We start from the raw sequence: 13,447 nt of genomic DNA, 5'->3' as shown, positions 1-13,447 counted from the left end.
TTCTATATCAGTAAGTTTTCTTTTACTGGCCATGGCGAAATTGAAGGTTCTTAGAGACTAGAAACTAAAACTGAACTAGACGCAATAAACACTGGCGTCATCACATGTAATATATAGATGGAAGTGATACGAGATTACTCGTAGTTGGCGTATGAAACAAAATTCTGTCTGATAAGCCGGATACGAGATTACTCGTAGTGACCTTGAAGATGTGAGTGATACGAGATTACTCGTAGTTGGCGTAACAAAATTCTATCTGATAAGCCAACTACGAGATTACTCGTAGTGACCTTGAAGACGCGAAAACGCTTGTCGTGCGGGAACAAACTATGACTGAGTAGCGTGGCAGCGAACATGTTAAACTGCTTCTGGCAGTATTTAGTCAGTCGGTAGTTTTAGCTGCTTTTTATGAAAGATTCGGATATTTACGATATTCCCATTTTCATTTCTTATCCTTTGAGATTATCGAAAAATTAGATTTTGTAATTCCGATGCGGGATGATAGTATTGGCAGCGCTCCAATGAAAATCGTAAGTCACTTTTTGTAAATCTTAATTTTGGAACTTTGTCAGTTGACAGCGGACATGAACTTGGCTGTGATCATTTGAAGGCTATTCTAATGATAACATTAGAATAGTCTTCAAACCAATTATGACAGTACGAAATCTGTTACGCTCACTCATGGACCACAACTCTTTCGACAAACATCCTGAAGTTTACAACATCCCGTGTTCTTGTGGCCTTAATTACATAGGAAACTTCGAGACAAAAAATTTTAGAAATGAGACAAAAGGAACATTGGAGACGTCAACAGCAGGGAAGACAGTTCAGGGTTGGCATTCCATTTCTCTAACACTCACCACAACATTGAATGGGATAAGAGCTCCATGCCATGCATAGAAGAAGATTACAGCTCCCGTAACATAAAAGAGGCTACGGTGGCTAATCCACTCAAAGGTACCCTAAACAGAAACCAAGGGATGATTCTGTGTGACAATTGGAAGTCACTCATCACATCTCTAAACACATCGGAGTTAACTATCGGACGCACCTGCTGAACAATGACTCAGCATGTGCCAGCATCCACGTGTTTCTATTGTAGTTGTGTAACGGTTCCTACACATTCGGTATTTTTTTAGTAATGTATTGATTCCTAATCAAAACTTGTTTATTTATATATGTATGTTCATCTAAACCGCGAGATGAAGACACTAGTTCACGTGGCGAAACTAGTAATTTGAAATCTTACTACAAATAAACCCAGTGTTAAGTTCATCGGATAATAAATCCCCCATTATTTTAAAGCCGGATGCGAAACTCGGAGATCGAAATCTCAGTTTCATACCGAAGAACTATCGGCGAGTCCAAGCGTGAGTCAACACCTGGGTAGTACAACACTAGGGCAACTCGGAGAAAAGGTGGAGCAAGTTCCATCACTTAAAATAATGAGGGATTTATTATCCCCTGAACTTAATTTACGCCGCTGGAAAAAAAATAGCCTCTTGACGCTTTATTGTGAACCCAGCGTTAGTTATTTTTACTACATTAGTTTTGTTTATGCCATCTCTTAGATGTTTTTCGTTTCTTTCTCTTTACAGGTGATCAAAATGCTTTCTTTCGTAATAGCAATATTTGCTATCTGCTGGTTGCCATTCCAATCTTATAATATTCTCAAGGAAATAGAACCAAATATTAACAAGTAAGTGAGCATTACTCGATTATTATACTAAGAGAATAATACTTTATGCTTGAAAATGAACATATTTAAATTCGTAAAGTAAGTTAATGTTTACTTCCATAATACTATATCATAGAAAGTAATTAAATGTATGGATGTAAATAATATAGAATTTTCTTAATTCATAAGGCGCATTTTAAAATATAAAGTTTCTTCAACGTGTCAGTGAATTAAAATGAATTTTTATTATCATTATGCACAGCATGATCATAATTTGGAGTTTTTGTAATATTCCTTATTACCGAATGATCATCTGAATACATATTTCTTCCCATCTAAACCTAGAGGATTTAATAATTTTGCAAATTTATTAGTAGTCAGTTTCTGATTTTTTTTTTTAAATCTTCAACTGCTTAGATAAATTTTGCACATCTTTCGTCTAAAAAAGGCACTCATTATAGACATAAGATGAAACGATCGAGTTTCATTACTATATTAAAATAGTTCCCTAATATGAAATAACTTGGATTTATCTAATATAGATCTTGTCACAACTTATCAAATTCTTCACTGTTTTCATCTTTACTTTCTAGTGGGGCATATGTTCCCGTAACTGTTACAACTCTGTGCCCTCAATAGAAAGTGAAAAGGTGAACTAAAAACAAACGAAATGGTCCCTTATTGGTAGCAGATGACCTGTAGGGAAGAATTTACTGAATTTAATTAACGACTGTAATATCAATTATAATTTTCAAAGAACACGTTCTACATCATCGAAAAAAGTATTTCACTTTTCACCACAAAGATATAAAATCTCCCACGGCATCTGATGGAACTGCCGCTACGTGATTGATAGTCAAGCGAGAAGATGATCACGAGCAGGATTAAGCGGTAATTCATATTCCAAGGGACGGATTAAAATTCTTTCGCCCACGGTCACTCCATTAGCTGTTGCACCAGTTGCGCATCGAAATTATTGGTGCAGTGAATACGCTCCTGGTCTTCGTGTAACGCGGTTGTATGCTAATTCGCCACCCTATTTTAATGATCTTATCTTCCCATTAATGTTCGGCAGTAAAACGAACTGCTAAAAGCAAACTTGTTGCGTACTGAAGTTTATCCGTAATGTTCTGCTCATCGTTCACTTGACTTTACAGTGTTTAAGCAGAAAAAATTATACAAAAATGAAATATATTATATACAAAATTTCAATCACTGCCAAAAACGGAATGTTTTCTTCGGTTTTAGTGTTTCATTCTTCCTTCAGTTACGCGTCTGCTTTTAATTTAATTAACTAGTTGATTTCGATTAAAGCGGGGAAATTAAATTCCGTTAAAGTAACGAGGCTCACTTGAATGAAATCACTTTTTTTTGCTTGTCATCAAGTGAAACGTTTCGGCTTTGGCGGAATTAACCTGCAGAAATTCTTCTGCGAGGCTGCCACAATAATAAGATTGCTAAAATAGAAAGACAAATTTCGAGCGAAAGCGTGATGATAGCTCGTTAACTATCCCTTAAAAGCAAACACAATTGGGAAGGAATAAAATTGCCAAAAAGATTTCTAATGGTGGATTAAATTTTGAAAATGTTTAATGAAAAATGAAATCTACTATTTGGAAATCGATTGCAATTACAGAAATGAACGATTTTGTTACCTTCTTCCAGTAATGCAGTCAGACACGTGGTCTTTTATGTTAACAGCAGCACTCTTAGAATACACAGGAGTTGAAGTTTGCCGCTGAACATCGGACAACTGAGGAAAAAATCTTGACAATGTTTTTACGAATCTAATCTCACGTTGGTTATTATTTCAATGTCGTGACATTTCTCAACACGCTTCTTATATTTTTGTGAAAGTTGCTGATCTGGATTGACCGGCAATTTGCCGCACTAACTTCCTAAAAAGGAAATCCGCTTCGGAACGGCCAAAACTTTCTCTTTCAATTCGGAAATAAAAGTACGATTTAGTATTGAGGAATTTTTAGCTCGGGTTTTTCAACTTTCCCTTGAATTCTTGGTATTCGGAATTTTCGACTCTAATTCACAACGAAACACACTGAAAGGCTTTCGAAGTTATGACTGTGGACCCGCTCTTGCTTTCCACAGGGGATAGTTTTCTTTTCCACATTGATTTGCACGATGAATATATTATGCATTTGCATGCATTTTGATTACCATTTTACGTTTATATTTTAAAGGATATTTTAAACGAATTTAAACCTTACTTTGTTAATCATGGCTCTGCTGTTGAAAAATTTATAAATTTGATTTTAATTTAAGGTGCGTTACATCGGAAAACGAATCTTTCAATGATACCTTTGAATAAGTATATTTTTGTTACCGTCTTTTATTATTGATTCTTCTTATAGTATTGATTCTTTTAAGAATAAGGTTGACACTGTAATAAGATTCATAAAGCCCACTGTAAACAATTACAATTAGATTTGTTGGCATCGTTATTGGTGCTGCCAAACGAACCATTCCAAGAGGTTTCAGGAGAGAAGATATCCCAGGCTGGAATAGTGAAAAACTGTATAAAGAATTCTCTACTAATAATAACCCTACAGTAGCCACTGAGCTACTGAAGTCTCTTGACAATGCTAGAAAAGACAAATGGATTAAAACAATGAACAATTTAAATTTTACTCATTCCAGTTGAAAAGCCTGGTCCCTGATTAGGAAGCTTGATCCTAATACAAGGACTTCTGGTAAACTGGCCGCCATAGATCCGAAACACATTGCAAATGTGTTTCGGATCTATGGCGGCCTCGATGACTATATAGTCATATTTAGTGATAGGATATTTAGTCATCGAGATCTATATAGTCTCGATGACTAAATACCCTCAAGATAAAGTAGCTACAAGAGAGGTGAAAAAAAAAACAAAAAATCTCAAAACAGATCTTCCACCATCATCACTATTTCAGGCTTTCACTTCCCAGGCAGTTAACTCATCGAGGACTGGAAAGGCGGCTGGACTCTATAACATCTACCCTAAATTCATTAAGAGCTATGGACCAAAAACTATTCAATGGCTTACTGCTATGTACAATAATATCCTGGACTCTGGCATACTTCCATCAATTTTTAAAATATCTAAAATCATTGCTGTCTTAAAACTTGCAAAGACCTTACAATTGCTTCCAACTACTGTCCTATTGTCTTGTTAAGCATCTGCCTGAAACTTCTCGAAAGAATGCTGCTATACAACAGAATTTCTTCAAATATACATAGCAGAACTCCACAGGAACAGGCTGGCTTCAAACCTGACAGAAGTTGCTGCGGTCAAGTACTGGCCTTGAAAACCTTTATAGAGAACGGTTATGAAAAACAATTGAAAACAACAGCGGTATTCGTGGACCTCTGTTGCCTATGACACGGTGTGGAGAGAGGGTCTTATCTTAAAATTCCTAGAAACTATCCCATCAACAAAACTAGCCAACCTAATTAATCAAATACTAGCAGACAGATGGATACAAGGATCTCTCAATGAATCTCAAAGTAAATTATTTAAGATTAAAAATGGCCTACGTCAGGGGTCAGTTCTTGCCCCATTGCTCTTTAACTTATATATTAGTGATATCCCAGAGACAACATCACGGAGATTCATGTATGCTGACGATATTGCCATTGCAACTCAACATTCCATAAAGCTGAGAACACCTTAACTGAAGATCTGGCTGTACTTGATAAATACTTTAGAAGCTGGCGATTACAACCTAACCTGAACAAAACTGAAGTAGCATCTTTTCATTTAAGTAATATCCAGGCCAACTATATCCCAAAAGTTTACTTCAGAAATAAACAGGTGAAATTTAACAATCATCCAAAATACCTAGGAGTTACTAGACAGAAGTATGCCATTTAACATCATCTAGAAAATATTGCTGGGAAATTAAAAACTCGTAATAACATAATGCATAAACTTGCTGGTACTTCTTGGGGCTCTGATGCCAACACACTGCGTATTACCGCACTGTCAGTGGTCTATTCCACAGCAGAGTATTGTGCTCCTGTGTGGTTGAACAGCGCACACACTTCTTTAGTCAATGTCCAGCTGAATCAAACTATGAATATGATCTCTGGAGCTTTAAGATCTGCTACTTGCTCCCAACTCTCAGTAATATAGTCCCTCGCCCCGCAGGACCCAAGCCTTAAGCAAACTATGGACAAAAATAATTGGAAACAGTTCCTTACCTATCAAACAAGACATTTCGTTCAATACTTCACGAAGACTGAAATCCAGGCACCCTGCCTGGAGGAGTGCAATACAAATAAACGACCAGAACTTCGACCTATGTGAGTCATGGGGAGAGTATTGGTTTCAACATACCTCCAATCTTCAAATGCCCATCTCAAATCCGACATCTCGTCTGGAGGGCTTCAATCTCCCTAGACATTTATGGACCACATTAAATCGGATCAGAACAGGACATGGGAGATGTAAGCATCTCTTGCATAAGTGGAACTGGTCCGATACTCGAAACTGCGAATGAGGTATTCAGACTATCAATCACACTGTGCTTGAGTGTCCTATCTACTTATTCCCGGGTTCTAAAGAGGACTTTTTTTTAAACTGACCCCAGAATCTCTGGAGTGGATCTGGGATTTACGGAATAAGCTGTGACTCCTGATTCTTAATTTTGATGTTTAATCATTTCAGCCTAGTGTACCCCTTTTAATATGATTTTTACAATTTTTTATTCTGTTTTATGTAATTTGTATGTTTTATTCTGAGACCTGTACATCATACGCTCGATAAAATAAAAACTAACCGTCTTGTATTAGAGGCATCGGAACTCAGTTCACTGTTTAAATGGCCAGGAAGACTATTAATACGCAGTTTTTGCAGACCGTTGTCTTGCATGAATTTTTAACCTTCGTATAATTAGTGTGTACAGTTTCTGACTGGATTCAAAATGCGTACTGACTGCGACATTATCGAAACTAGAAAAAGATGCTTCATTCACTCTACTACAAGGTTTTTTCTAATACTTTCCAGGGACATTCTTCTTTGGATTTCATTATCGGTGTAATTCGCCAGGGTTTACGCAATAAAGAAGTTCGTTCTTTTTTCAGGAATTCGTTGTACTGTTGTGACGAATTCGAGGAATTTAAGATACGTTCTGAAGAGGATGTTGCTAGTTATCCAGTCCTCATTTAGCAACTTTATTTAGCAATTTGCTCACATTCTATAACAATGTTACCATCGAACTAAAAGGGGAATGGATACTGCATGATACTTTTGGATTTTGCTAAGGCTTTTGACAGAATACAGCATGATAGACTGTTGCATGAATTGGATTATAAAATATTAGCGTGGTTAAGAGAATGGGTGACTGCTGTCAAATCAAAATGTGTTAAATGGGGATTGTGCGTCTGCAAGATTTAAGGTAGCCAGTGGTGTACCATAAGCATCAGGCCTTAGTCCACTGTTATTCAATCTATACATTAATGATTTGGGGAAGGATTTGACAGGTAACATGCAGTTCTTTTCCGATGATGCAAAGATGGTAGGGTAATCAGGAATCCTGCTGATATGCAATACTTGTAGAAGGATTTGAATAGGCTGGAATTCTGGGCATAGGAAAATGGATGTCAGTAAATGTGAAGTCATGCACTTCGACGTGATTACATATTATATTGGTGGGATTAAGATAAAAAAAAAAACTGATCAGGCTAGGTATTTGAGAGTGTTAATAGATAGGAAGTTGAATTTCGGAGACCAGTTGCAAAACAAATTCAAAACATAATTGCAATGCTGAAACAAAGTTTAGCATGTAAAGATAAGGATGTCATTTTGCCACTTGATAAGACCTCACTTGCACTATTGTGCGCAGGTTTGGCCTCCTGGTGAGGTTAGGTCGGTTTCCGTTGTGATTCTGATATACTGGAGAGAACGCAAAGACGTGTAAAATGATATCAGGATTGTGAGATGCTGATTACGAAGAGAGATTGAAAATTTCTAGACTGAAGACACTAGTAAAAGGTAAGAGGGGTGATATGATTGAGACTTACAAACTCTTCTGAAAGGGTAATACCGCATTGATTTCAGTTGTTGAAAATTTTCATTTTATGGCGGGTGTGGAAAGGACAATATAGCGTCCTTGGCAGCTGCAAATGAATTCTAATATGCGGTGAGGGATAGATTTTCTTCTCATAGGGTAGTGCGTGACTGCAATGGATTTCCATTGGATGTGGTATGTGCAAGCAGCGTGAATGAATTTAAGAATAAATATGATAGCTGGTGCGTGTAGTGAGTGGCCTGATAATAAAATATCAACGTTTTCGTCATTTGTTCAGATGAATGACAGAAGACTCTCGTTCTCGGTATGTATTGTAAATTTCTTTTGATTTTTGCATGATCAATAATAAACTTCAGAATACAATTCTAAATGTTAAGTACATGAATCATGTATTATTTTGTAATAGATGATGAAAACGATGTCGTCATCTTGCTTGCTTCTACCAATCCCAACGGTATCGCGTTTGTAATTTTGAATGGATAATTGTATTTGGCTTATAATAATTTTGTCGCATAGACACTTATTTTTCTAATATAGTGGTCTGAGTTCAATGACACGTCTTATGTTCATAATTTCACCAAGATACTGTTTTTCAGCCATCTCTGTTTATCTTCTTAGGTATTCTGAATGGTTGGACGTTTCAAAAGACGAAGGAAACTCATAGACTAGGGGTGTTCGACCGGTTGATCGCGGAGCGATTTTTGGCCAATCTCTTGTGTATTCCTCCTTACTTACAAATTTAATTAAAACTGAAAACATAATATTTTATTTATTATTTTGTATTAATTTTAATTCGCTTTAACTGTATTGCTGTTGTTTATTACTTTTTCGTTTAAATTGTCAAATCAGTTATTATCTTATGAAGTCCGGGTAAATGAATTAATTTGGATCGGTGGAAGTCAAACAGCGAGCCGAGTGAATACGATTATAGGCAAAGTGTAAAAACTCGATTGTAGCTTAAATATTAAATATTCCAAAGCACAGTACATCAATTTTTTAATTAGGTTAAGTCCCATGTGAATATTGTAAAAAAATAAACTTTGTTTGTCTCGGTATAGTTTGTTTTAGATGTTTTTGTAAATAACTCTTTTGAAGCTAACTGTATATACCGCTTTAATAAGAATATGTCAGTGTTAAAAACAAAGGCGATGTTTTTGTCGCAATCTGTACACGGCGGCATTACAAAGGTTGTTATTGAAACTTGTATGCATTAAAAAGGCTTGCAGACTAAGTGTAAACATCTCAGAAGTTAGTCAGAAAGAGTTCAAACTACTTTCCGATGGCCGGCAACTTACAATCAAAAGAAAGCAGAGGAGAACAAAAGGCGTGCCGAACTTGAAACTTAAGATGAAAGATTCATACTGATTCTTTGGGGGTTGTCAAACTTCATGCGAGGTCTCAGAGGAGGCCTGATAAAAAGGGACTGAAGCAAGCAGAAGGGGTCCCGGTTCCAGAATTGCTGTCAGAGGAGGCCGCCCGGTTCAGAGTCGCCGTCAGAGAGACTGGCCGGATCCACGTTGCTTGAGAGAGCAGTTTCCTGCTACCAGAAAGGAGCTTATCGGTTCGAGACGTCCCTAGAGAGAAACTACTTGTAGGCTGCAAACACGGTTTCAGATTGCCGAAAAGAAGAGTTCCAATTGCCGGAGAAAAGTTTCCAGGCCAGGTTAATGTCAGACATTCACCAGTGTGCTGCATTTTCATTACAATTGGATGAATCAAACGACTTCACTGATATTGCTCAGTTAATCGTATTTATTCGTATGGTATTTCAAGATTATTCAAGTAAAGAAGAACGTTTGAAAATTATGCCATTATCGGGAAGGTCTAGGGGAGAAGACATTTTTTCAGCATTTGATGAATTTTTGAAACAACACAAACTTCCGCTTTTTAAACTGGTGTCTATTACTACTGATGGCGCTCCTGCAATGATAGGTAATAAATTAGGCTTCATTTCATTATGTAAAAACGATGACAAATATCCAGATTTTTTAAAGTACCACTGTATTATTCACCAACAAACACAAAAGATGTTTTGGATATTACATTTAAAATTGTAAATTCTGTTCGAGCCCCCGCAACGACGGTTATTTAAATTACAGGCAGATGATGATAGGGAACTTCTGATGTACAATAATGTTCGCTGGATCAGCAGAAGTCGATGTTTAGAAAGATATCTTGTATTAATTAACGATATAAAACTTTTTCTTGGTGAAAAAGGAGATATTTATCCACAATTGAGTGATAAAAGATGGTTGTTACACTTATAATTTTTAGTAGATTTCTGTACGAAATTAAGCAATTTAAATTTAGAGTTACAAGGTAGAGATAAAATTTTAATTAACATGTTAAGTTCCGACATGTTTCCAACAATACTTACTTTTATTAAAGAAAAATATAAATGACCGCGAATTTAGACATCTGCCATATTTATTAAAATATTTTGAACAAAATCAAGAAATGCTTTTCTATGATTTAAAAGAATTTATTCGTGAAATAGAATTAGTTGAGGAAGAAATAAATTCAAAATTTAAAGATTTTAATAAAACTGAAATGATTGTATCTTTTATGAATAATCCATTTCAAGAAAACTTGAACCTCACAGAAATTTCAAATAAAATTAGTGGGCTGTTGGATATAAACCAAGCTGAAGTAGAACTTGAGACAATAAACATTCAGAATAGTTTACATTTAAAATCAATAAACAAGGAAGTTTGGAAGTATGCACATGAACAATTCCCAGTATTAACTGATATTGCGCGAAAAATTCTGTCGTGTTTCGGATCAGCATACTTGTCAGAATCCGCTTTTTCAAATATGACCGTCATAAAAAATCAATTAAGAAACCAAATTACAAATTATCATTTGGATGATTGTCTGCGATTGGCCACTTCTTCATATCAACTTGACTTTGAAAATATTGCGAGGTCCAAACAATGCCAAATTTCACATTAACTTTTTTTTTTTTTTAATCAACCAGCATTTCCTTTAACTTGTGAGTTTGTAATCAATCTGTTGTTTTTCTAACTTTGGTTTTCCAAAATAGAGAAATATTTTATTCCAATATATTTGTTTTTTTTTCTTATATTAAATATTTGTTGTATTAAAATAATTAAAAGTGATAATTAAAATTTTAAATACACAAATAAAGTTTTTAATTGTGTATTATTTTTTAGTTGTTTATTTTGTAGTTGTTTATTTGTGCGTAATCAGGTTGGGGGAACGCTATCTATATAAGAGAGTAGATCGCCGAATAACTTTTTATAGAAAAGTAGCTCGCGTAGTAAAAAAGGTTGAACACCACTGTCATAGACTATAAGCTGTCCTATGCTCAGACCGTTAAATGCAATTAGTTCAAGTTGCTGCTCGCTATTGCCAATGCAGTTCTGATTTAATTAATTAGATTCAAAAAAATTCTGCTCGATCAGAGATTGGGAGAAAAAGTATGAAGACTTTAATGAATGAGTATTGTTTTTTAAAATATAGCTCAGCAATCTCATTGAAATAGATATTTCAGAACCATATATCGGAACCCATGGGGAGATGTTTGCTGTGGGTTCGCTAATTTTCACGAGGCTGTTCGTTAGAAATGTCTTTTACGGTATGCTGCTCGTTTCATTTTCAATGAAGGGTGAAACTGCTTTTGTGGTAGAGTGCTTGACTAATTATAATTATAGTTTACATAGCCTGTTAAATAGCACAATGCACTTCAGTTCGTAACCTGATAATCCTCCCCCCACTTTCAAACATGATCAGTCTGCATGAAAAGTATATGAAACTAATTCTCAATGACTAGCCAATATTGGAGATATTCTTTGCTGGACACAACAGAAAAAGTAATTCCCAACCAACAATAAATAACTCTGGTTGAAAACGAAACGCTGCAGCATGATCGCAAACGTTTCTGACAAATTATCTCATGGAAATAAGCAAACCACAGCAGAGGCTTCGATCCAAAATACCCACTTCAATGAGACTGATGCACCGGAAACTGCGCAATGAGTGGCGATTCCGAAACTACTCCTGTATGCCGTGTGCTTCACGGTCTGCCTTTGTCTATGCAAAGGCTCCTTGCAAAACGAGTTGGTGAAGCGCCCAGTTTTTATTTTGACATTTCAAATGATCCCGTGCACCTATTTAAGTCCTACACTGACCCTCGGATAATCCTTTGTTCCATAGTTAGCGAGCAAATCCCATTTAAGCATCGTTAACCACCTTACCGGCCATTATGGATCAAATACGGATACTCATACGCTTCGTATCCATCACCTATTTCAATGTAATATCAATGGTATTAAAATTTTTATATGCACTTCGCATCCATGATAACCATGACGTCTACAGACGTCTTGGCCAGTAGCGTGGTGAACAAAACTAAATACATTTTATAGACAAGTCTTTTTTAATTAGCAAAGCCCTCGTAAAATATCTTCAGAAAATGCGTTTCGCGAGGACTTTGCTAATTAGCAGAAAGGGGGGAAAACACTACGGAAACCCCCGCCTTAAAACAGACTTACAATTTGAATACTTTTTTGCACTGTTTTCAACCAGTACGCCGTGACAAAGCGTACTTTTGTTCGAGTGTGCAGATGGAAAATGCATAGTTGTTCAGCACTTGAGACTCCTTGAATTGATTAGTAAATAGACAAAAAAAGCACTGCTACTGGAGAAAAATAAGATTACACGGTACTGGGGCTTCTACTGAACTTGTTTTAAGTAAAAGCTTTTGTCAGCTTATAATGGATGTGCGGTTGAAATAAAATCTTGGTTGGTGTCGTTCGGTCAGTCAATGAATGGATGATAGGTGAGAATGTAATGGAATTAGTTTATTGGCTTCGCATTTTTAAAATAAACGTTGATTGAAAGAAACGGTGCGAAATCATCTCGAGATCGTTTCCAGCGAGAACAGGCTTAATTGAATCAACAATGCAGCGAAGAAACAGAATTTCGATCTGTTTGCACTCCTTCGATCGCTCCAAGACTTGAGAACCAACTCACGAGTAAGGGCAAAACGACATTTATGGCAGAACAAACCTCAAATGATATGATTCACACGCACCGTTATCGGCTTTCACTATCTGTTTTCTAGCCTTACTCGATTTCTCAATAACGGATTTTTCTTTCTTCTGCTTGTAATGTAAGTGAAAGATGGACCACACTCTTCTTCGCCCATGCGTCTCATAATCTTGACGAAACCCTTACCGAAAAAGTTTTTTTCTTCTTTTAAGGACTCGACAGCCGCACACAGAGTAGTTTAATAAAACTCAGAATGAAAACGCTTTAAAATCTTTATTGGGTTAGAAAACAAAGAAATCGTAAGCAAGATAATCAAAGAAAAATGAAGCATTTATTGCAATTTTACGAGAACTTTTTCCTGTAATAAATTATTTCAAAAGTCTTTATTCAGATCGTTCATAGGAATTCTACATTCAAGTTCAAGAAATAACCATCTAATACTCAGTGTTTTTTTTTTGGGGGGGGGGTGCTAAATGCCTCGAGCACAAGCTTGTTGGGCTTCTTTCTTCACTCGGTTTCGTTGAATTACGGCCGAAGCAAGCAAATTCTTGAGCCAGTGAACTGTGGATGGTCTTCTGGCTTGTTTTGAGGAAATGAAGATTTCGAGAAGGAAACGTCGTGTGAGACCGTCTAATTTACTTTCCAAGTATTTTTCTCGTCCGTGACGGGATGCGAACTCAGTTCGTGAGTATATCTCATTAAACAAATCCATCTCATCTATAAAAACCGC

At 36.2% G+C, this 13,447-nt stretch overlaps 1 protein-coding gene across 1 annotated transcript in view; it reads left to right on the top strand.

The window, feature by feature from the left end:
- Positions 1-13,447, top strand: part of LOC150104443 (substance-P receptor-like) — a 28,068-nt gene that overhangs the window by 3,542 nt on the left and 11,079 nt on the right. Inside the window, exon 2 of the mRNA XM_090395551.1 lies at positions 1,599-1,699. Within this exon, the coding sequence (XP_090251677.1) occupies positions 1,599-1,699 (101 nt within the window). The remainder of the gene's footprint in view (positions 1-1,598; positions 1,700-13,447) is intronic.

The sequence above is a fragment of the Typopeltis vanoorti genome, chromosome 7 (assembly GCF_054136105.1).
Source record: "Typopeltis vanoorti isolate ZY-2024b chromosome 7, IOZ_Tvanoo_1.0, whole genome shotgun sequence".
In the NCBI taxonomy this organism is placed as follows: domain Eukaryota; kingdom Metazoa; phylum Arthropoda; class Arachnida; order Uropygi; family Thelyphonidae; genus Typopeltis; species Typopeltis vanoorti.
This window is presented reverse-complemented; position numbering and strand designations above follow the sequence as displayed.